At 45.7% G+C, this 25,766-nt stretch overlaps 1 protein-coding gene across 7 annotated transcripts in view; it reads right to left on the bottom strand.

The window, feature by feature from the left end:
• FANCD2 (FA complementation group D2) overlaps positions 1–25,766 on the bottom strand; it is a 188,564-nt gene that overhangs the window by 52,318 nt on the left and 110,480 nt on the right. For all 7 annotated transcript variants that reach the window (XM_038409532.2, XM_043518412.1, XM_038409533.2 and 4 more), the window contains 4 exons: positions 22,585–22,698; positions 14,963–15,090; positions 12,839–12,938; positions 11,541–11,663 (listed from right to left, as the gene is read on the bottom strand). In XM_038409532.2, the coding sequence (XP_038265460.1) occupies positions 11,541–11,663; positions 12,839–12,938; positions 14,963–15,090; positions 22,585–22,698 (465 nt within the window). The remainder of the gene's footprint in view (positions 1–11,540; positions 11,664–12,838; positions 12,939–14,962; positions 15,091–22,584; positions 22,699–25,766) is intronic.

The following is a 25,766-nucleotide window of genomic DNA, read 5'->3' as shown; positions in this document are numbered from 1 at the left end:
TGGCATGTTTAAAAGTTTTTTCAGACCGTGTTTGTGTGGGAGGTACACCATCCTGAGCCACCCCTGCAGGCAACACATGCTCAGTCTGGCTTGTCGGACAACATAAGCGGTCGCTGACATGTGTCCCAGTAATCAAAGGCAGGTCTTGGCAGATGTTTGTGGACTGCTCACCGTGGTATTGATCAGGATCACTAGGGTAACGAATCTGTGAAATGGTAAAGAGGCTTTCACTTCTAGCAAGTTTAGATGGGCCCCAATGAATTCCAGTTCTTGATCAGTGTTAATGTTGACTTTTGAAGGTTTATTTGCAGGCCAAGGTTTGTGAAGTGTGACATTGCCTTTTGTGTGGCTTCTACGACTTCTTTCCGAGTGGGAGCCTTGAGGAGGCAGTTGTATAAATATTGGTATATTATTACCCCTTGCTTGCGTAGGTGGACTGCAGAACCATCAGAACTTTGGAAAACACTGGGGGAGCCATGGAAAGGCCAAAGGGCAGTACCGTGTATTGATAGTTATACTGCCCAAGGACAAATAGGAGGAATCGTCTGTGTGCTGGATGAATGGTGACCTGAAAATAAGTATATTGCAAGTCGAGGGCTGCAAATCAATCCCCTTGTTCCAGAGCTGGAATGATTGTTGCTAAAGTAACCACCTGGAATCATTGCGTTTTGACAAATTTGTTTAGGTTCTTGAGACTGAGAGCCTCTCCACCCCTAAAGGATACCTAAAAGAAACTGGAACAAAGGACAGTAACCATGGGGGTGTGAGTGATTGTTGGAGCCAGACTAAAAGGAGGCTAGTCTGTAAAAGAGGCTTATTGGAAGATCTCTGAGGTTTTGGGGGTTTTTTTTATTTTATTTTCCTGCCTTCTCTGTCAATTACAAACATTAAACAATCCTGTCAAAATGAGTGTCCTGCTCGGAAGATGTTGCTAATCAAGTCTGTATTTTCCACCGAATGCATCCGATGAAGTGAGCTGTAGCTCACAAAAGCTTATGCTCAAATAAATTTGTTAGTCTCTAAGGTGCCACAAGTATTCCTTTTCTTTTTTGCAGATACAGGTAAGTAACCGTTTTCATGTTCTCTCCATAGGTACTAATGCAGAGAGGGGACTAGATTATACATCTGAGGGAAGGGAACAGAAGGAGACTCCGCCTATTGGAAGGCATGAGATGCACTGTCCTAGGGATGGGGGTTCCACGACCACCCCTCCGAAGAGAAGGAGGCGGGTAGTGGTGGTCGGGGACTCTCTCCTTTGGGGGATTGAGTCATCTATCTGCCACCCCGACCAGGAAAACCCGAGAAGTCTGCTGCTTCCCAGGAGCTAGGATTCATGATGTGACAGAGAGACTGCCGAGACTCATCAAGCCCTCGGATACCTACCCCTTCCTGCTTCTCCAAGTAGGCACCAATGATACTGCCAAGAATGACCTTGAGTGGATCACTGCAGACTACGTGGCTCTGGGAAGAAGGATAAAGGAGTTTGAGGCACAAGTGGTGTTCTCGTCCATCCTCCCCATGGAAGGAAAAGGCCTGGGTAGAGCCCATCGAATCGTGAAAGTCAACAAATGGCTATGCAGGTGGTGTCGGAGAGAAGGCTTTGGATTCTTTGACCATGGGATGGTGTTCCAAGAAGGATTGCTAGGCAGAGACGAGCTCCACCTAACGAAGAGAGGGAAGAGCATCTTCGCAAGCAGGCTGGCTAACCTAGTGAGGAGGGCTTTAAACTAGATTCACCGGGGGAAGGAGACCAAAGCCCTGAGGTAAGTGGGGAAGTGGGATACCAGGAAGAAGCACAAGCAGGAGAGCACGAGAGTGGAGGGCTCCTGCCTCATACTGAGAAAGAGGGACGATCAGCGAGTTATCTTAAGTGCCTATACACATATGCAAGCCTGGAAAATAAGCAGGGAGAACTGGAAATCCTGGCACAGTCAAGGAATTATGATGGAATAACGGAGACTTGGTGGGATAACTCACATGACTGGAGTACTGTCATGGATGGATATAAACTGTTCAGGAAGGACAGGCATGGCAGAAAAGGTGGGGGAGTTGCATTGTATGTAAGAGAGCAGTATGACTGCTCAGAGCTCTAGTATGAAACTGCAGAAAAACCTGAGAGTCTCTGGATTAAGTTTAGAAGTGTGAGCAATAAGGGTGATGTTGTGGTGGGAGTCTGCTATAGACCACCGGACCAGGGGGATGAGGTGGACGAGGCTTTCTTTTGGCAACTAACGGAAGTTACTAGATTGCAGACCCTGGCTCTCATTGGAGACGTCAATCACCCAGATATCTGCTGGTGGTACAATATTGTGGTGCAGAGACAAACCAGGAAGTTTTTGAAAAGTGTAGGGGAGAATTTCCTGGTGCAAGTGCTGGAGGAACCAACTAGGGGCAGAGCTCTTCTTGACCTGCTGCTCACAAACCGGGAAGAATTAGTAGGGGAAGCAAAAGTGGATGGGAACCTGGGAGGCAGTGACCATGAGATGGTCGAGTTCAGGATCTTGACACAAGGAAGGAAGGAGAGCAGCAGAAAACGGACCCTGGACTTCAGAAAAGCAGACTTTGACTCCCTCAGGGAACTGATGGGCAGGATCCCCTGGGAGAATAACATGAAGGAGTCCAGGAGAGCTGGCTATATTTTAAAGACTCCTTATTGAGGTTACAGGGACAAACCATCCCGATGTGTAGAAAGAACAGTAAATATGGCAGGCGACCAGCTTGGCTTAACAGTGAAATCCTTGCTGATCTTAAACACAAAAAAGAAGCTTACAAGAAGTGGAAGATTGGATAAATGACCAGGTAAGAGTATAAAAATATTGCTCGGGCATGCAGGCGTGAAATCAGGAAGGCCAAATCACATCTGGAGTTGCAGTTAGCAAGAGATGTTAAGAGTAACAAGAAGGGTTTCTTCAGGTATGTTAGCAACAAGAAGGAAGTCAAGGAAAGCGTGGACCCCTTACTGAATGAGGGAGGCAACCTAGTGACAGAGGATGTGGGAAAAGCTAATGTACTCAATGCTTTTTTTGCCTCTGTCTTCACAAACTAGGTCAGCTCCCAGACTACTACATTGGGCAGCACAGCATGGGGAGGAGGTGACCAGCCCTCTGTGGAGAAAGAAATGGTTCGGGATTATTTAGAAAAGCTGGACGAGCACAAGTCCATGGGGCCGGATGCGCTGCATCCGAGAGTGCTAAAGGAGTTGGCGGATGTGATTGCACAGCCATTGGCCATTATCTTTGAAAACTCATGGCAATCAGGGGAGGTCCTGGACGACTGGAAAAAGGCTAACGAAGTGCCCATCTTTAAAAAAGAGAAGACGGAGGATCCTGGGAACTACAGGCCAGTCAGCCTCACCTCAGTCCCTGGAAAAATCATGGAGCACGTCCTCAAGAAATCAATTCTGAAGCATTTACAGGAGAGGAAAGTGATCAGGAACAGTCAGCATGGATTCACCAAGGGCAAATCATGCCTGACTAACCTAATTGCCTTCTATGATGAGATAACTGGCTCTGTGGATGAGGGGAAAGCAGTGGACATGTTGTTCCTTGACTTTAGCAAAGCTTTAGACACGGTCTCCCACAGTATTCTCGCCAGCAAGTTAAAGAAGTATGGGCTGGATGAATGGACTATAAGGTGGATAGAAATCTGGCTAGATTGTCGGGCTCAACGGGTAGTGATCAATGGCTCCATGTCTAGTTGGCAGCCAGTATCAAATAGAGTGCCCCAAGGGTCAGTCCTCGGGCCTGTTTTGTTCAATATCTTCATGAATGATCTGGAGGATGGTGTGGATTGCACCCTCAGCAAGTTTGCAGATGACACTAAACTGGGAGGAGTGGTAAATACACTGGAGGGTAGGGATAGGATACATAGGGACCTAGACAAATTAAAGGATTGGGCCAAAAGAAATCTGATGAGGTTCAACAAGAACAAGTGCAGAGTCCTGCACAGAGGGACTGCCGGAGCTGGCAGGCACCAGAGACCCGGAGGAGCTGTTGGGGCTGCCACTAGTCATTTACACTGGTGAGACAAATGATGACCCTGGAACCCAGGTACCCCCAAATGGGAGTGTATGAAGGAGCCCAAGGAAGCTGAATAGGGTTCAGCTGTGTTACTTGCTGCAAGCTGGCCAGCATGTTGCGGCTGGATTCTCTGCTGACCCAGTGAAGGATCACTCCGCCACTGTTAGAGCCCTGGGCTAGGACGCAGTGGAGATGGGTGGGCCAGCATCCCCCTGCCCCCCCACCTCTGGGGGTGGCAGCCTCCCCACCTTTAGGCCAAGAGGTCTTTCGTCCATCCAAACTAGGACGCTGGACAGTTTTGCTGTCTGCTTCGCCAGATAACTGACCCCCCTAGACTGCTGTGTTGCTCTGCCCTGACTCAAGGCCAGAGCCCCTTAACTGTTGGTGTCCTGACCTACTTGAGGACCTGGGTCCCCCTAGACTCACTGCTGCTCTGCCTGACTGCAGGCCAGAGCCCTTAATTGCTGGCTGCCCTGCCCTGTCTGAGAGCCAGGTGTCTCAGACTCAATTCCTGCCAGGCCTGGACTGCAGGATTGGGCCTACTAACTGTCAGCTAATTCCACCCTGAATTGAATCGCTCCAGAGGCATTGTAGCAAGGGGACATGGCCTCCCTCCTTGACAGATGGGCAGAGAGTTGTGACTGCCTTGCAGTCACTCACCCTACTCTGCACTCCCACAAGTCATAGCGAATTTGAAGAAAATCTGTGCACGCATGTGGATTTTAGAGCACTTGGAAGCATTGTCCTTTAAACATGAAGGATAGAGAGTTGAAGGAGGGAAAGGACTCCTCTACATGCGCATCAGCAGTTTAAGAGGCTCAGAGGGGTGTGAAGTGACCCATTCATCTCAATGTGATGTCCTCAGCCCATGAAGATGACAGAGCCTGGAACAATAACTCTCAGATGTGTAAACTGCTCCATTTATCTCCCCAGGTATTCCCAATCCCTTCTGAGTGCTTTCGAACAGTGGTTTTCAAACTTTTTTTCTGGCGACCTAGTTGAAGAAAATAGCTGATGTCCGCGACCCAACAGAGCTGGAGATGAGGGGTTTGGGGTGTGGGAGGGGCTCAGGGTTTGAGTGCAGGGGTGAGGGCTTTAGGGTGCAGGAGGGGAATCAGGGTGCAGGAGGGGGGTTGGAGTGCAGGAGTGGGTCAGGACTCTGGGATGGGGGTGCAGGCTCTAGGGTGGAGCCAGGATGAGGGGTTTGGGGTGCAGGAAGGGGCTCAGGGCTGGGGCAGGGGATTTGGCCATGGGCTTACCTCGGGCAGCTCCCGATCGGCAGCACTGTGGACCGCGCTGCGCCCCGGAAGCGGCCAGTAGCAGGTTCGGCTCCTAGGAAGAGGTGCGCAAGCGGCTCCACGTGGCTCTCGCCCACAGGTGACACCCACCCAGGCTCCAATTGGCCAGGAACCGCCTAGGAGTCGGACCTGCTGCTGGCCGCTTCCAGAGCACAGTGCGGTGTCGGAACAGGTAGGGACTAGCCTGCCTTAGCTGGGCAACGCCGCCGACGGGACTTTTAACAGCCCGGTTGGCGGTGCTGACCAGAGCCGCCGTGACCCAGTGCCTTACATTCCACGACCCAATACTGGGTCACGACCCACAGTTTGAAAACCACTGCTTTAGAACCTGTGAGAGGTAAGCAGTATACTGGTTCTCAGCACCCCACTCAAAGGGGCAGGACTTCTAGAGATCCTGGCTCACCCAGGGCTGGGAAGAAAGGTTCCAACCCCTGCAGATGGGCAGGGCCCCCCAGACTCTGGCACTGGCGCACACACACACACACACACACACACACACACACACACAGAATACCCACCATATCCCAGATCATATGAGAGGAGCAAGGGGGGGGGCTTAGACCCCGCTAAAGCAGCAAGAATCCGCGAGATAGAGCAACACGAGAGGGGAGAGTGTGAGGCTGACAATTCTTCCCCAGTTCCCCTACCACTCACCCCCAGACCCCATCCCTCCATTCCCTCTAACCTCCAAGCCTCCCTCACCTGCCTACCCAACCTCTCTCTCCTCCCCTACCACTCATCCCAATTTATCCCCCCTCCCTTCTTGCAGCCACAACCCTACTCCTATGCCCCCCTAATTATCTCTCCCCGCCCAGGAAGCAGTCACATGTCAATTTCTACTTCCCAACATTTTGGTGAGTGTAGGGGGGTTGGAGCTCACTGGCAGAGTTGGGGGATGCACAGGGTGGGGATGCAGGACTGGAATGCATTGGCAAAGCTGGGGGTGCAGAGGGGTTGCAGTGCACAGTGGTTGAGATGCATTGGCAGAACTAGGGAGTGCATGGGGTTGGGGTGCAGGGTGGTTGGGATTCACTGGCAGAACTGGAGAATGCAGTGAAATCGTGGATTGGCAAAGTTGGGGTGCAGAGGGAATGGGTTCACACTAGGGATTCACTGGCAGAGCTATGGGGTGCAGGAAAATTGGGGTGCAGTGTGGTTGGAGTATACCAGCAGGCCTAGAACTGCAGGGTGGTTGGATGCACTGACAGAGCTGGAAGGTGCAGTGGGGTCAGTGTGGACTGGTGGAGTTGGGATGCAGAGGGAAGGGGTTCAGGGCAGGAGTGTACTGGCAGAGCTGTGGCATGCAGGAAAATTGGGGTGCAGAGTGGTTGGGGTGTACTGATAGAACTGGGGCTTTAGGGTTTCGGATGTTGGGATGCACTGACAGAGCTGATGGTTACGGGTGGTGGGGTCCACCGGCACAGCTGGGGGATGTACAGGGGTTGGGTGTACTGGCAGGGGTGCAGGAAGCTTGGGTGCTGGGTGGTTGGAATGCACAGGCAGAGCTGGGGGTTAGAGGTACTGGAGTCCACTGAAAGAGCTGCAGGGGTCCACTGGCAGAGCTGGATGGTGCCATGCCTACCTCAACTGAGTCCCCAACCTATCTTGCCTCCCCTACCATTCATCCCCTTTCATCGCTTTCCCCTTCACTGCAATCCGAAACCCTCCTTTCCCCCACTCCTCCATTCCCTAATTACCCCTCCCTTCCTAGGAAGCCTTCACAGTAGCAGAGAAAGATATAACATGACCAAATAACTGGATGTTGAAGCTAGACAAATTCACACAGGAAATAAGGTGTAAATTTTTGACAGTGAAGGTAAATAAACCATTGGAACAATTTACTAAGGGTCATGGTGGATTCTCTATCACTGACAATTTTTAACTCAAGATGGGATTTTTTCTAAAAGATCTGCTCTAGGAATTATTGTGAGGCAGTCCTGTGGCCTGTGTTATTACAGGAGGACAGACTAGATGATCATAATGGTTCCTTCTAGCTTTGGAATCTAAGAATCTATTAAACATGTCTAGTTCTCCCTCCCCCCACCAAATACTGTGATTACGTTGCCCCCAAAATAAAACTGCAACCCACAATTCTCAAATTGTAGCCGATTTCCAGCCACTCTGTCCAAGCCTTCTTTTGTCTTCAGTGAGAGTTCATGTATAACTTATCTTTAGTTATGTTAACTGAAGCATGAGTTCAAAAGCATCAAGGACTAGTTCACAATCATCATGTTCAAGGAGGTCTGTGATACATCCAGTGATCAGCACCTCTCAGTTTAACAATACAAGGCAGCAGAAGGAGAATGAAGGTAACTTACCTGTAACTGAAAGTTTTTCAAGATATGTGGTCCCTATCTGTATTCCACATGTATGCATGCACTCCATGTGCCTGAGTCCAGAGACTTTTAGTAAGCAGTGTCCATTGGACTACACATGTGCAGTTGTTCTCCTGGTGCTCCAAACTGAGGGCGCTAAGGGGAGTTGCGGACCAATGCTTCTCCACTTCCTTTTCTTACCATGAATTTGGTCACAATCGGCAGCAAAGGGGCCCAGGGTAAATAGTAGATCACAGATAGGGACCACACATATCAAAGAACCTCCAGTTACATGAAAGTAACCTCCATTTCTTCTTCAAGGGCTGGTCCCTATTCCACCTTTGAGAGATTAGTAAGCAGTAGTCAAGAGATGGGTGCGAGGATGTAGATGGTATGGGCATTTGTAGTACTGATAACCGCATAGCTGTATCTGCAGTAGAAGTCTCAACCAATGCATAATGTCTTCTAAAGGTGTTTATGGAGCTCCAGGTAGCCACCCCACATATATCTAGTAAGGGTATGTCTCTCAGAAATGCTGCAGAGGTTGCTTGCACTCTTTTGGAATGGGTGCTCACACTGGGGTGGGGGGTAGAGTGTGAGCTAGTTAGTAACAAAGGATGATGCAGCCCAAGATCCACTTAGAGAGCCTCTGTGCAGATAGAGCTTGATGCCTTGATCACTCTGCTACGGTGATTTAAAAATTGGGTATTTTTCTAATTGCTTTTGTTCTCTGTAGATAAAATGTCACTGCCTGTTGGAGTGAAGAAAAATACAAGTAAGTGGATGATTTAATTTATGTGAAACTCCGAAATTACTTTAGGGATGAATTTTGGGTGGAAGCAAAGAGAGACCTTCCCTTTATGAAAGATGGTATATGGCAGAGCTGCCATGAATGCCCCCACCTCTCTCACCACACTAGCTGATGTGATGGAGACGAGGAAGGCAACTTTCATCGAGAGATGGGACATAGCAAACCTTCCTTAGAACCATTAGCTGAGAACTGAAAGGATGAGATTGAGATCCCAGACAGGTTGAAATGGTCAAGAGGCCCAAGAACCAGGACTGTTTCGGCCTGCTGGGCGAAATAAGGATGACCGGAGTCCTGTTTTGATGGATCATTGGCAGGACTTGTGATATTAGTCGGATGAGAGGGAAGGCATATCTGAGGTGGTCCATCCAGGATAGCAGCAGAGCATTGCCCTTTGAGCTGCAGCCCAGAGCTTTTCTGGAGCACTACAGGGGAACTTCTTGTTCACCTGTGAGGCAAAGAGATCCCAAAATGGTGCTCCCCATTGGGTGAAGATCTAGTTCAGAAAGAAATAATGAATCTCCCATTCATGGTCTGTTGAAAAATATCTGCTGAGACTGCTAGGGAGTTCTGTGCACCTGGCAGGTATACTGTAGATAGGCTTATGTGACTTCTGATATGCCAGTTCCAGAGGTCCATTGTCTCTATACACAGGGAGAGGGATCTTTTCCTCATGTGCTTGTTTATGTAGAAGACAGCTGACATAATGTTTGACATTACCTGGATGTGTTGGGATCGGATGAGCGGAATGAAAGTGTTTGCAGGCCCTACAGACTGACCTTAATTCCAGTAAGTTGATGTGCAAGCTGATCTCCTGAGGGGTCCAGAGGCATTATGCAATGTGATTGTTGAAAAGGGCTCCTCAGCCTAAGAGGGGAGAATCTGTGATGACAGTCATCTTGGGTATCGGTGGGAGGAATGGAAGTTCCACCCAAACTTCCTCTGGGTATGTCCACCAAACAAGAGAGGCCATAACGATGGCTGGAATTGTTACTCTGGCATTGATGGTTGTCTCTGTCTGGTGAGTAGACAGAGTGAAGCCAGGTTCACAGGCAATAGAGATAAAGTGTGGCAAATGGTGATATGTAGGTGCATGAGGCCATGTGCCCTAGGAGGGAAAGACCGATCCTGACAGTAGTCCAAGGTCACTCCTGGCATGCAATCTCTTCATGGAAAGATAGGCTCTTGCTGTAGTGGAATGCAGAGTTCCTCCTATGAAGTCTATGGACCTCATGGGGGTCAAAGTGGACTTCTCGTTGTTGACACAGATTCCCTGGGAAGATAGTAGACAGAATAGGAATAGGGTCACTGACTGGACTCCTCTGCTGAAACTGCCTGTCAGGAGCCAGTTGTTGCCATATGGAAAGACAGTAAGCCATTTATTTTCATTCAAGCCGCCACCACCACTGAAAGCACTTTTGTAAAGACCCTGGGTGCTGTAGCTAGTCTGAATGGGAGGACTGTGAGTTGTTAGTGGTCTTGTTCAATGAGGAACCTTCTGTGGGATAGATAAATGACTATATGAACATAAGCATCTTATATGTCAAGAACCACAAACCATGTGCCCTATTCCAGAGAGAGGATTATTGATGCCAATGTGACCATGCAGAATTTTGATTTTCAGATAAATACATTTAGTTGGTATAGATCAAGAATCAGTCTCCATCCCCCATTCTTTTGGGGGACCAAGAAATATTTGGAGTAGAATCCCTTCCCTTGATGTTGGGATGCAACTGGTTATAAGTATATCCTGATTCTGGTATGTACATCCTGGTTCATCAAAAAATGTCATGTAAGGTATCAAAGGAAAGCCAGTGTAACACATTTGTGAGTAGCACTGTAAAATTATGTACCACTATCAGCTCAGGAGTTATGTATCTATATTGGAAAGATGTTCTTATAGTTTGTATCTAAGTGCTAACCCCAGCAGAGGTGAAAAACTGATTTCCTGCCAGATGAGAGATGTTTGTCCATCTATCTGTTGAAATGTAAATCTTGTATTTTCTCATCCACAATCAATCACCAGTCTGAGCTAAATGCAGATGAAGAATAGTGAGATTTAACAGAAAGAGACCAGAGGAGGAAAGAGCCTTTGGGGGTTGGGGGGGCACTTCAAAGGTTTATTGGACTATAAATGGAGGACAAGGAAAGCACCCTAGTTTTCTTGCACCTAGGAAGTAAACTGAGAGCACGTTTATATTCATGAAAATGGGATCTCAACCAAGCTTGGTTGAAAATGCTACAAAGGACATTTGGGGTGAACTAAACTTATTTAGACTGGAGATTAGTCTGTTAAATTTAGTCTCACAAAGCGTGTTATACTTTTGTTTTATAAGTAATCAGTTGCTTTCATTATCCTTACTCACTATGTCTTAAATCTTGATCTTGGATAATAAACTTATGATTGTTTTCACTATAAATATACCTCAGTGCTGTCATTTTGTATAAGGAGCTGATCCTGAGTTGAACCATTCAATCTGGTGTGTACACAGTTCCCTTGGGGACAGCAGACCTGGTATTTCTGTGAATGTTCAGTCAAAGGGCTGATCGTTACAAGGGAACTCATCAAAGAGGCTCAGAGACTGGGGTACATCTATTGTTACCTGCAAGGCAAAGCAGGGGCTGTCATAGCCCAGAGGCAATTGTCTAGGTGACTGACAGACTGGAGATATCAAGGAGCTGACTCCCAGTGAAGCACAAGCAAGTGTCCCTCTCACTGGAGGAAGAAGGTAACAAGGTGACTCAGCCTTAGGCACCCTGAGAACCATCACAACCGTACACCACCACAACCACCCAAACTGGCCATCAGCACCCAAGGATTGACTGCCTTGTGTTCATCTATTAGCATTGGTTCAGGGATAATAAACTTAACCCTGCTCTGAAGCATGGTGGAAGTTTGTCACTGGCTAAAGCTGACTTTGTACAGATTTAATGTGCACTGCTAAGAAAATGCCTAGCAGTTCCCAGATGTATAAACATTACTAGTATGAAACCTTAACATAAAACAAGACAGACCAGACAATAAGAGATCTGAACGTCGGAAGCCAGCGATTGCTATTGTGCAGCACATGAGATTCAAGGTCTTTGTTGATATTATTACCTGGTCAGCGTGGGGTAAGTTGAAGAATATCCATCATTAGCAGAATTAATCAGCTCTGGGACCCCAACACTGGAGATGTCTTCCACAGCTTTCAAGATGTTGTCTGTGTGCTCCATATATACACTGAACCCAAACATCAGGATAACAAGTCAGTACATGTTATGCAGGGGCAGGACAGTAGCTTCCATTACAAAGCCCATTCCTGACTTCCCTCTAGCCAAACTGTTCCTGAGTTGCATGTCATTGAAAATCATTGACTTGAACCTATGCCTTTCTCCCTTTTTCTCTAGCTCATCAGTGGCTGGTTATAGTCTCCCCTGCCACAACCTTCCAGAGAGTTAGAACTCCTTAAACTGACATGGCAGCTACACCTGAAGAAATAGGTTGCAATTAAGCAAAAATATTAACAATTATTTGTTGTGGTTAGTTTTGTGTCAGTCCTGCTCCCACTGATCTCAATTAGAGCTTTTACCATTGTCTTTAATAGAAGCAGAATCAGACACTACACTGCAGCCCCTTTATACTGCCAGAATGCATATATGCACATGCACACGCTCACAAACACACGCATGTGTGTTGGACTGTATTGACAAATTTGGTGTAGAAAAAACAGAAGGCTTGGGGATCTTTCTATAGCTGAGATCTAACAGAGTTTTTCCTTTAACTCAAGTGGTAGAGGCTTGTGTTTCTGGAACTATAGGTACAGAGTTCTAGGCCTGGTTCCGCAGGTGTATGGTCTAATGCAGAGAGTTGGATGCCTCTCCATAGTTAAGGTTGCAACTGTGGTATCAATATAAGGCTGATTTTGATCCCCTGCTAACTAAAAATAAAATTCTTCATACTTTCAGATTTGTAGGTGCAGTTTCACAGACATCTTGAGAAAGCTTTGATGATATTAACTAACATCCTTTTGAAAGTAAAAGATTTTAAAATGGCTGCTTTTGAAATTGCTTTTTGGAAAATGCAGTTGCACAAACATCAGTTTCCAGACACAGTTTGCACATGCTGTAGGATTACTGTTTGCTTCCTGTCTTATTTGTCTTGGGGGGGGGGGGGGGAAAGGTTATGAAAACTGTTCCAATCTGTTTTTCAAGAACCGTTTATATTTTTTCCTGTTCCCCAGGCCTGACAAGGCTTCCTGGAGAAGCATTTCAGCACACTGCACACTGGATACTCTTAAAGAACCCCTTGGGTTGATCTAGCCAGAATACCTGAACAGACACGGAGAGTAAAGCTGTTTATGAAGAGAGTTTGCTCTCAGAAACCAAGTTACTGCAGCAGAAGCAAAGCATTCTTACCAGAGCAGAGTGTGCAGCGCATCACTGAACTGGCTACCCTTCTCTCGCATGCCACTGGGATGCATCCATGACTGGCAGAGGAACTGCTTAGCAAGTGAAGCTGTCAAAGATAAGCAATAAAATGAGGAGGGGCCTGGATGTGTTTTGTTTCACTGAGAATACAAGCATCCAAGATAATTTTCTTCTCCCTCATACAAATGCAGGATAGCCGAATGCTTCTGGCTAATTACAATGTAATTCCACTTCAAGCAGATCCTGTGCTCTCCATACAGGTGCCTGCCAAAGCTGAGGGAGTTGGAAAAGGTGTTTTCCTTAGAGATCATTACTCACCACACTAAGGAGATTTATACACAAGTCTAGTGAGCTCTTGGCCTGGTACAGTGGTTCTTATTGGAGTCATTCGCTCTTTGTCCATTCATGTCTGACAATGCTACAATGGGTTTCCTTTCCTCCCTCTGGTCTGTGGAGCCAGAGATCAGTTTTTCCCTGCTGCAGGGGCTAAGTGTCGCCCCCATGGGAAACCAGAAATGAGGTTTTCCAATGCTGATATACAAGTATGAACTCAAATGTTAGTGTACCGGTGACAGGTAAACTTTCCCTTTGGCCACTGCCTGTTCATGTTAATTTGAACCAGCAAATTTACAGTTTAGAATTTTGTAATCAGAAATAATTGTCTTCCTCCAAAGGCTGCATCTGCTTCTCTGACATAAATGGCCAAAGAAAAGAAATGATCAGCTAAGAGTAAATTTTTCATCGTTATTCCTATTGTTAAGGGACTATAGAGCCCACACACAGGCCGCACCCTGAGATGCTCCTATGTCTCCAGGGTGAGCCACCTTTACCCTTCCTTATTTTTTAATGTTTATCTTTTAGTATGTGTTCACGTTTTCCAGCAGTAAGGGAAGCCATGGTTGGGGCATGTCTGGACATGCTGGGTATGTGCCTGTCACAGGGCGCATGGGTAGCCTAGAGTATAGATGCGTGTGTTAAGAGTTTCTCTGTGTGGTGTGTAGTGCATTAGTGACATACTCTAGACAGAGAAACAGATTCATCCGACTGCAGCTGGTACGCCTGGCTGGACGTGAGGAGTGAGATTTTACTTACTTGCAGTATTGTAGCCTAGGATCATATAGTTAGATCCTATTGTAATTTTCAATAACTTGTTAAAACCCATTGGGTCTCTCTCAAATTTGACTGAATTGCTCTGGGGGAAGGGCAATTTGTAACACTATCCAGGGCAGACAGTTCACCCCTACATTCTCTCCCTGGGATGAAGTAACTGTGTACAATTCTGAATAGTTTTGTGGATCTGAGACACTGCTAGAATGCAACACTTTACAGCTGAGAGAGGAGCCTGCAAACTTGCACTCTTCGCTTTAGCAGTATCTGGAGAACATGGGAAATGAATGCCAGCAAGCTTCCTTGCATATTCCTTGCAAGAAGATCTCTCAGCCCATGTGGCTACTGTCCCCATTAGCAAGTGAACTCTAATCAGCTTGCAAGAGCTGCTCCTCTTGCTTTATTAGGGCTTGTCTATAGTTTTTCTAAAACTTTACTGTATAGTGTCAGGAACAGAAATAGTTAAAGTGGAACAGTCCCCCAGTTGGGATGCAGTTATACCACTATAGTTTATTCTCATTAATGTATGTGAATAAGCTATACTGTTACAAGCACCTTTATAGTGGTACAATTGTGCCGACTCTAGTGGTTGTACCAATTTACTTTTATCAGTAAAATTAGGCTGAAGTTAAACGCTTCTTCTCAGCCATCTTGCCTTTCAGCCATCATTTCTTCTTACTGAAGAATGATTAAAAAAAACAAAAAACTAATAGAACTGTACACTGTTTTCTTGTGTGACTGACATATAATAAAGCAGGTGGTAAAGCGCTTCCAATAAATTTAGTCAGGTTTCAGAGTAGCAGCCGTTTTAGTCTGTATTCGCAAAAAGAAAAGGAGTACTTGTGGCACCTTAGAGACTAACAAATTTATTTGAGCATTTAGTGTTATTCATGTTAGCAAGTTTTCTAGACTGCCTGGTGAGAAGCCAAAGTATTTCAGATAAAGAATAGCCAAAGCATTACAGATAAAGAACCTGTCCAGGAAAAGAGGTTCTGCACACATTACCTATTTTATCTTTTTTCCAACTAGCCACAGGTTTTTCAGCAATGACGATCAGGAGCTGAGTGAGGGTGAGTGCACACTGGAAATTGGGAACGCTGTGCTGGAAATTCAGCAAGTAGTGAAAACTCTCGCTGTGGGTGACAGGGAAGAAAAGGGATGAAGACATTGCAGATATGTCACATATATACACAGCAAGAGAGGAAGTGCCAGCCCAGATCAGACCGTGAGATCCTGCTAGCTTGGCAACCTGTCTCCAATGGTGATCAGCACCAGATGCCTCAATACAGTAACTCCTCGCTTAAGGTTGTAGTTGTGTTCCTGAAAAACGCTACTTTAAGAGAAACAATGTTAAGCGAATCCAATTTCCCCTTAAGAATTAATGTAAATAGGGGGGGTTCGGTTCCAGGGAAATTTTTTTCACCAGACAAAAGACTATATTTTATTATATATATAATATAATACACACGCACATAGACGATATAAGTTTTAAACAAACAATTTAGTGCTGTACACAGTAATGATGATTGCGAAGCTTGGTTGAGGTGGTGAAGTCAGAGGGTGGAAAAGGGTGGGATATTTCCCAGGGAATGCCTTACTGCTAAATGATGAACTAGCACTCGGCTGCTCCCTCAAGGGTTAACACATTGTTGTTAATGTAGCCTCACACTCTACAAGGCAGCACAAATGGAGGAAGGGGAGACAGCATGGCAGAGAGAGACAGAGACACACACTCTGTGTGTGTGTGTGTGTGTGTGTGTGTGTGTGTGTGTGTGTGTGTGTGTGTGTGTGTGTGTGTGTGTGTGTGTGACACACACACACATACAGTGCGAGTGTGAGAGAGAGAGACGCGCATTGCCCCTTTAAGTATGTTGATCTCACTCTAAGTACACTGCCTTTTAAAGTAGATCAGCAAGTTGAGATAGCAGCTGCTGCCAGCAAGCTCCCTCCATCCTGAGTCCTGTCGTGTTCTTCTCCCCCCCACCCTGTGGAGATGAGGTAAAGGGGCAGGAGCAGGGGGGAGGGGGACACCCTGACATTAGTACTGCTCTTCCCCACCCTTCACAGCAAGCAGGAGGCTCCTGGAAGCAGCTCCAAGGCAGAGGGCAGGAGCAGCACACAGCAGTGGTGGGAGGGAAAGCTGAACTGCCCGACAATTGATAGCCTGCTGGGTGGCTTCCACACAGGGAACTTAGGGGAGCTGAGGGGGGGCTGCCGCCCCACCCTGGTTCCAAGCCCCCACCAGCTAGCTCCAATGGGCTGCTCTTTCTGCAAGCAGTAAACAAAGCAGGCGGCTGCCAAACAACATTATAAGGGAGCACTGCCCAACTTTAAATGAGCTTGTTCTCTAATTGATCAACAACTTAACAACAAAATGTTAACCGGGACAACATTAAGTGAGGAGTTACTGTACTGGAAAAACCTTTCCATAAAACAAGCTTCTGTCTAACCTCAGCCAGTTTGAGGTTGACTTGGGGATTAGGACTATTTTTATCTTACATTACTCTGGATGTTTTCCCATATAAATGTTTATTCCTTTTGCTGAATCCTACTACTCTCCTTGTCTCAATGGTATCCAGTTGCAATGAGTTCCACAAGCAAATGATGTCATGTAAAACGTACTTACTTTTTATCCATTTCAAATGTGTTGACTTTTACATTAAGTGAATGTCCCCCTTGTTCTTTTATAATAAGAACTGGTAAGTAGTAGCACCTGATCTACCTTCCCTTCTCTATCCCAAACCTCTATCATGTTCTCTCTCTTTCATCTCCTTTCTAAGCAAAAACAGACCAAGCCTTCTCAGTATCACTAGATTCTAATCATTCTCATGACATGCTTCTGAACTCCTTCTATTTCTGCTATGTTCCTTTGAGATGGAGAGACTAAAACTGAATGCAGTATTTTCAAATGAGGGTATCCCTTTGATTTTTAGAGCCAGACTCTCTAACACTGCACCACACAAAGGGGTCAGATTCTCACCATACAGTACTCCACAGAGAATTCCCCTGATGGAATGGAGCTTCTTGCTGGCATAAGGCTGGCAGAGCTGGCCAACTGCCCCATCTTCTCTCAGGATAAGGAGCATGCTGGGGCAGAGAGGGGATGCTCTGGTACACTATGCCACTTCTCTACTCGTGTTAAGTCACACTGAGACCTTATGTCAGAGGTGTAAGTTAGAGCAGTCTAAGGGCTGTTCTAACTAATGCTGGGGCATAGATTAACAGAATGGAGCGCCATGACTGGCTTCTGGACAGCCACACTTATCCTTTAATGTCCAGTAGACCTTGAATGCAAAAGAGAATTTGGCCTATTTGATGCAATGGAAAAATTCTTACTGATCATTTCCTTTCTGCAAACAGTGTCTCCCACAATTCTGGAAGTCTGAGGTGCTCTCCTTTCTCAGCAGCTCAGAAAGGTGAATCAGCAGAGTTTTGGCACCTTCTGGTCTAGCCACACCCCTTCTGTTCCCACATGCCATCAGATGAATTATTCCCAAACTGTGAAACATGCATAACATTAACAAATATTCCAGAGATAACAAAATAACTATGTACATTAGACCAAGAAAGACAGTCCTGTGGTAATGATTCCACTTAGTATCTGACCTCAACTCATGAGTCATCCAGGGTGGTTAGAATCATGGGAGACACTGTTTGCAGGAAGAAAAATATCGCTACAAAATTTTCTGTTCCATGGTCCAGTGTCTCCCACAATTCTGGATATCTGAGAAGTAGAGAGCAGTGATAAGATATAGGGAGAGTTATGAAACAAGAGTTTGGCAGAAAAGACGTACCCTCTTTTTATGAGCTCACTCAAAGGTCTATGTTAGTTCTTGGCCATTGCCTGCAGTATCTTCCTGCCAAAGGAGGCCTCTGCGGAAGACAGAAAATCCATTTGTAGTGCTTAATGAAGGTGTTAGCTGTACACCAAGTGCTTGCTTTGCAAATTTCCGAAGTGGATGCTGTGACAGTGGATACTGTGTTCACACCCTACACACTATTATAATGATGTTTGTACAAGGTATGCCTTGTGAGACTCATTTGAAAACTCATAACTTGCACATACAATGGCAAACTGCACACAGCAACATTATATGCAAAGTTATGTGTATAAACTGAAATCATGACTGAAGTATATTTCCCAGAGAAGTCTAGGGAATGGCTAAACCAGTTCCTCAGAGACAAAGGGCAAGCTGACGCCTCAGCCTGATCAGCTCAGTCAACAAACCCAATGGACCATTACCTGCTAAGTGGCCATTCTTTGGCAAGGAAGGGAGCAGGGACAAAAATCTACATCTTAGCAAAGAAACAACATGGAGTTTCCTTTCTTCACCAGACTGCCTGTCACTTTGCTCCCAGTTGGAAATGCTTCTCAAATGAGGACAGGACTATAGAAGGAACGGGCAGACACCCCCAAGAAACCCTTCTCTCTCTCCCTGTCTGTCTCTGGCATTGCCCCTAAGAAGACAAAGGAAAACAGCCATTGGACTCTGGGAGTGGGTCCTGAGAGTTTGGTCAGTATCTGCTGGAGTATGTGGTAAAAAACTTTTCTTGGATCTAATACAGTTTGTTAAGTTAAGCGTTAGTAAACATTTTCTGTTCTTTTTTTTTGTAACCATTTCTGATTTGTATGCCTCATACATATCACTTTAATAAACTTGTTTTATTTTTTTCTCTAATCCAGTGTGTTTCATTGGAGTCACTGGACTTCAGTGGAGTTTCTGGGTACTCTATTTAAAATAATAAACTGGCATACTAGTCCCTTAAAGGAATAAAGGACTTAATATAAAGGGCTTGGCAGCACAGGACATAAATTTCTGGGGGAAGATCTGGAATTGCAGGTGTGTTGGGGTCACCCTGCAGCAAAACTCAAGCTGGTAAGGGCCAAGTTCTGGCTGGCTGGCTGCAGCACACAGACATGGCTTACATGCTGGAGGTTGTTTGTGAGCAGTCCAGGTTGGAAGCTACAGCAGTAAGGCATTGCAAAGGGCATCCCAGGTCACAGGGCAGTGGTTACACAGCTACTCATTAGTGTAGCTTGTGCCCTGGTATGTCGAGGATGCTAAGGAGGATGCTAAGGATCTCATGGAGTGTACCTTGATCCTTTTTGGAACAGGAACCTTTGATGATTTGTAAACTTCCATAATACATAGTCTAATCTACTAGCAATGGAGGCATTTTGGATGAAAATACATGAATAGAGAGAGCCTGATCTTCTCGAGGATTCTGTGCGTTTTAGATAGATTTTAAAGCTCTTCTGACATGTAAGGTTTGCCATGTCTTTTCTGTTGGATGTTGTGGTTTTGGACAGAATGAAGGAAGCATAACCTCTTGGGAAACATGGCGGGAGAAATTTATCTTAGGAAGAAGGGATTTTGGTTCTGAGCACCGCCCTAACCACATGAAACACACAGTAAGGCTCGTGTATGGGTAAGGCTGCCAGCTTCAACACTAGCCTGGAAGACATGGCAGCTACTAAAATACAAAGCATAATAAAAGGCCGACACTGAAGTCAGAGGATCGAATGGAGTCCTTGGTAGGGCCCTCAAAACTAGCAGAAGGTCCCATTTTGGGAAGATTGGACTGACCACCAGTCTGGATAATTGGACTGCTAGAAGGAATCTGACTACCTATGCACACTACTAAGAACAAATACCTAACATGCAATGGTACTGAAGGCTTCTGTCCATGCCTTCTTAGAGAAAGTCCAGAATGGCTGGAATTCCAGGATTTCCAGGATTTGCACTGTGCTATTGGTACCAGTTGTAGAATCTGGACCAGACAGAGGAGTACACATTTAGTGTCGATGCTCTCCTAGATGAAAGCAATTACTTAATGACTCTGGAGGACAGACAGAGACCTTCTAGACCAAACCAGGACACCCTCCCTGTCCCCGCAGTAAGCAGGCTGATAATCAATCCCACTCAGGCATGGTCAATGGAATTCAATTGTGGGCATAGCAGACACAGGAGTTGATCCTGATTTAGAAACCCATGACATTTTTTGCTAACACCATTGAACTTGTTAGGCAGAGGGAGCTCAGGTTCGTGAGAAGCAGGGAGTGGAGTGAACAGGGTGGCAGCTTGAGCTTGCAGGACTGCATTCTGTGCCTCTAGGTTGACAGCCTGGGCCTGCTAGGTCCTGCAAGGTCTACAGGGTTCCCACTATCTTCATCAGAGAGATATTGGTCTTTGTAGAATCCATACTCACCGTATCAGCTCTTATTGTTTGTGTTGTGGGCTGCTCAAACTGTCACATGGCTGGGATGTGGGCGGTCATGCCTAGTGGTCAGAACAGGAGTCAGGCCTAGTGTTCAGAACAGGAGTTGGTAGATTGGAATCTGAGAGCAGGGTCAGAACCAGAGTCAGAGGCCAGACATCAGAGCCAAGGGTCAGAGCTCAGGAATTGGAGCAGAGGGTCTGAACTGGGTTACCTGGAGTGTGGCAAGGCAGGGGCAAGACTGGATCCAATACAAGAATAAGGCAGGGGCAGGACTAGAACAAGAAAGAAGCAAGACTGGGATTAAGCTGGTGAAAAAGCTATTGCAGCCATGGGTAAATGCTTTGAGGTGATGCTTGGCAGCTTAGCCGGAAGCCATGGCTCATTCTGAGAACCTCATTGCATCCATTGAGGTGTCAGCTACAATCACTGTTGCTCGGGAGATATTCATTAAAATGGAGCCAAAGTCAGGGTGATCTCTCTTCTTAAGGGCTTTGTGATCTCCCAGCCAGGAGAGATGCTCTTGCAAAGCAGGCAGCTGCTCCCAGGGATGCTCAGAAGGTAGCAGAGGCGGCTTCAAAGTCTTGTTTGAGAATGGCCTCCATCTTCCTATCTGTGGGATCCATAGAGTAGAACTCCCCTTCTGAGGAGCTAACCATATCCCTGGGGAGGGACCCTACAGCAGCATCAGCCTTTGGTATCTCAGCAATGGAGCCCTTTGGGTCTGGAATGTTATGGAGCCTGAGGTCACTCTTGTTAATGTGCTGACCCTTAGCTGGCTTACCCCACTTACCCTACTCGCCTCCGAGAAGGAAGAATGAAGTGGTATCACCGCCACCGGGGAGGGTTTTGAGGGAAGAAATTGACTCTGATGCTCACTCTCAAGAGCCTGCTGAGGTTGGGTTTGAATTGTGCAGATAACCTTGCTGTCCATGGCTTGACATTTCTCCTGGAGAAAAAGACTTTGCTGAGCTTTCCCCCAGGCTGTTTGGAGTCAGAGCCAGACATATCGCCTTCCACAGAGGGAGGAATCGGAGGATTTGGACCTCCTGGATTTTTTGTGCCTTTTTTCCCCCCTTTCAGATTTTTTAATTTACTAATTTTCTTTCCGCACTTTGGGAGCATAGAAGCTCTGCTGCCCACAGCTTGTCTTCCTTAGGGCCTGGAGCCCTCTCGAGAGATCTGGCTCTGAATCCTCCCCCATTGGTCCCACTCCCCCTGGGAGGTGGGGTTTGGGGGAACTCATCAGATCCATCTGGACAGCTTGGGAGGGGGTTGATTAGAAGTCCCGCTTCTTTCCCCATGGCACTCAGGACCCACTTTACGACTTGCTCTGCAAGAGGCCCCTGGGACTTATCCCCTTAGTCAAGTGGTCAGGGTTCTCCTTGTTTTTGGAACCTCTCCCTGTTCTGCCCTGGGGTTCCTGGTCCATTTTTCCCCCATTGGAGTCACAGATGCTTTGGTGGGTAAGGACCCCACTTGCCTGCCCGACTCATAGACTCAGGACCTAACAGAATTAGGGACGGAAGGCTGGGTGCAGGCTGAACACAACTCATCGTCTGCTAAGCCTGGGAAGGCTGCCTCACAAATTGAGCACTGCTTGGATTTGACCCAGTACTCTTTTGGCTGCTCGGCCATGCCTGTAAGGGGCAGAGGAGCGAGCAGGGAAACACTGCAGAAGAGGCTCAGAGAGGGTTAAAACTCCAAAGGGTTAATCAACCAGAGAGGAGGAGGAGAAACATCGAGGAGGGGGAACCCTGCTCCCCACTGCCCAAAAACTGGGCAGAAAAAGTTAAAACAGAAAAGAGTAAGGGCAGGGGCAATAGAAATCACCACTGTCTGCTGCCGCTGAAGGAGAGAATCCAGCAACAAGCAGCACCAGATGCGGGGTGGCCAGAGCGTGTGGCACCAAAATACTGATCCATCTCCACGAAGCTGCAGAGGCAGCCCAGACATCCAGAACTGAGAGAGAGACCCTGGACTGCAGAATTATAATAATTTTCAGAATCATTTTCCAACCCATTCCTTGTACTCCCTCAGTGTGCTTTTTGAACACCACTACACACCCGGAAGAGATTTTCTCTCTCTCTCTCTCTCTCTCTCTCTCTCTCCTGCTCTAATCAGGGCACTCCTTGCTGTCCCTCAGAATATTTTAGACATACTGGTACCCCCTCCTCTATTTCCAAGTATTTCATAGACCTCAGGTGCCTCCACTTTCCAAGAGCTGTGTGTATATATTTATGCTGTCCCTGAGCATCAAGCCCTGTGTTCTAAAAATATCAGGGACCCTGAATCGGTTTTATCTGTCATATTTGTGCAGAACACCCACAGGAAATATAGAAAACATTTTGAATATTATTCCTGTTAAAGTTCTGGGGATGCAGCACGGTTGCCTTCATTTATCCTACCTGATTAGGTCTTCAAGAAGAAGAAACTCTGTCTCTCCTGGCTTTAGTCTGTCTGCAAGGACCTTGAGGGCTGACCTCAACAAGTCACTATTTTCACGTTGAGAAAATCCACTCCTGGGAAAAGAGAGGAGCCGCAGAACATCATCAATATGACAAATTGGAGGAGGGGAAGAAATTAATGCCAGCTACACAATGGCTTTAAGATGCTGAGCTCTTTTAAATCTGTTTTCAAGAAGAAAAATAAAAGAAGTTTGGACAATTAGAACAGCTCTGTCCTAGCTACAGAAAGAGAGGAGATCAGAGAATACTTGAAAAAAAATGAGAATTTGGGTCACATGAAATTGCTTTAGCTTTTCTAGGCCATTAAAAGCATTATGCACACAGAACACAAAACTGGTCAGTGAAAGTTCATACCCTGGCTTCAGTGAATGTGGTAAGTATTCAGTGACCACTGCCTCACTTAGTGTACCCCTTGCACGACAAAGGGTATTCCCACTGGAACTTAGCCAAAGAGCTTCAGAGGACGGAATTTCTTAAAATCAAACAAGCACCCCTTGGAAATTTCATTCAAATATTTTAGGGGAATGTTAAGGTTCATCATTAAGCACTTAAACTTTAGTGAATGCCAAAGTTAGAGTTACCATCATGCCCTTAATTCTGCCCCCTTCTGTGTATGCGTTGAATGACACATACTATTTTTCAAATAATACAATGTAACATCACATTTTTCCCCCAACTACCTCAGATACATCCGTATCATCTTCCACCACTGCATATAACTCTATATATGCCCGACAAACATAGCCCATGAAATAAATTTATATACACAATGATCAGCAGAGCCATGCCTTATTCACTGTATACATTGAAAGATACTAGGTTGCAGAAAAAAAGTTTCTATGATATTATATTGTATTATCTAAGCAACTGTAGAGGCCAAGTTTGGGTTGCATGTGCAACCGTAACTTTGGCATCTGCACCTCTGGCTTGAGTGCTTAATCATGCAATCATAACATTGAGTTTTTGTTGTTATTGTAAGGAATATGTATTTCTATTATAGCCATCATTGTAGTATCTATGGACCAATTTTTCTCTCTTGTTGCCTGCATGCTGAGTAGTGAAGAGAGGGACTTACTGTTTTAGCTATTCCTAGATGTCTAGACAGACTGGAAAGCACAAAGATAGGTGTCTTACTTCTGCTGGCTTTAATCCAAGATCACATGATCTGTTAAAACCAGGTAATTGCCTTGGAACCAATTTCCAACATGGGATCTTAAATTACTGTAACTATGGTTAATCATCTATAGTTTCAATTTTTTATAGCTTGACTGAATATACAGCAATTGTAATATATAACTGTGATGGTGTCCCCCATAAGGCTTTATGGAAATATGCTTATGAATATATATGACATAACTAAATATGTTCTATGATACATATGCCATGTAACATATCTATGTAAAGCTTATAATTTTCTGAATTTATTACTTCTATTTGTATACATGTATTATTTTTGTATTTAAAGTTATGAATACTGGCTTAATTTCTAAATAACCTTAGTAGAGCATTTGGTCAGTTCCTGGAGAAAGGAATTCGCAGTTAAGTACCCAATTAAGAAGCACTTAAGGATCAATGCATTTTGGAACGCTGCAATTCATATAAGAAGTTTTTTTGGACACATTTAAGATACCATGTGGGCAATGGCTTTTTGCCTGTAAAAACAGTGAGTTATGCATGGACATCTGACTTGCCCAGGTGACTTTAAAACTTTATTTTAAAGCTGGACTTTGCATAGGAAAGAGGAGGGGGTGTCCACCCACAAGAGAAAGTTTATTTAAGCTCATGGGAGACTCCTCCATTTTGTTTTTAGTTGGCTAAGAAGATAGCCTCTCCACCCCCAAGGATACCTAAAAGAAACTGGTTTCAGAGTAGCAGCCGTGTTAGTCTGTATTCGCAAAAAGAAAAGGAGTACTTGTGGCACCTTAGAGACTAACAAATTTATTAGAGCATAAGCTTTCGTGAGCTACAGCTCACTTCATCGGATGCATCCGATGAAGTGAGCTGTAGCTCACGAAAGCTTATGCTCTAATAAATTTGTTAGTCTCTAAGGTGCCACAAGTACTCCTTTTCTTTTTGCTAAAAGAAACTGGATCAAAAAACAGCTGCACAGGTTGCAAATTACCCAGAAAGGCTGAACACTGGACACTGTGAAAGTCTCTGTTAACTAAGAATCCCCTAAGCTAAGTGCATCCCAGTTTCAGTGAGCTGCAGAGGGGCGTGGCCAGCACAAGAACACAGGAAAATGATTGCCAGTGAAGTAGCTAATAAACTAAAGCTGGCTAGACTGAAAGCAAGGAAAAAAGAAAAGAAATCGACCATAAGAAACGAATAGAATTAAAGCAATTAAAAATTAATGCTGTGAAGGCAGAAACAGCCAGGGAGGAAACTGCCCACAAAAAAGCTGTGGAGGCAAAAACAGCCAGGGTGGAGGCAGAAACCGCCAGGGTGGAAGCTGCTCAGAAGAGAGCTATAAAGGCAGAAGAGGCTGCCCACAAGAGAGCTATGGAAGCCCAGAAGCATGAACTGGCTGTTATAAAGTTGAAGAGACAAATCCCTCCAGTTGCTGGCTCCACTTCCCCAAAAATCCACAAATGGGAGCGACTATGCCCTCAGTATGATGAATCCAGCAATACTGCTGAATATTTCATCATCTTTGAAAAACTGTGCACCCTCCATGTGATCCCTGAAGACCACATTAATAACAAAATTAACTGGCAGAGCTCTGGACATATTCAATAAGATGCCTACTAATAATGCTTTAAACTATGGTAAATTAAAGAAACTGGTTTTGAAACAGTTACACCTGAAACCTACAGGGTTAAACTCAGGAGTCTTAAGAGGGGATCTGGATTAAATAATATGGTTTATGCAAATAAAATGAAAGATTTGGTAGATAAGTGGGTGAGGGGGAAAGGCATCACAAGCTTGGAGGAAATATGTGATTTGGTTACTCAGGAACAATTCCTGAACATGTGCAGTGATAATGTAAAACAGTATTTGTGGGACAAAAAAATGAATGAAGTGGGTGAATTAGCTGGATTTGCAGACTCTTATAAGCAAGCACAAGCTGCAATTAAAACACAAACCACTGGCTGAGGGGTGCAGGGTTGGTGGAAAGCAGA

The sequence above is a fragment of the Dermochelys coriacea genome, chromosome 7, assembly GCF_009764565.3.
Source record: "Dermochelys coriacea isolate rDerCor1 chromosome 7, rDerCor1.pri.v4, whole genome shotgun sequence".
NCBI classification, from domain to species: domain Eukaryota; kingdom Metazoa; phylum Chordata; order Testudines; family Dermochelyidae; genus Dermochelys; species Dermochelys coriacea.
Note: the sequence above shows the minus strand (reverse complement) of the source record. Positions and strands in the feature narration are given on the sequence as shown.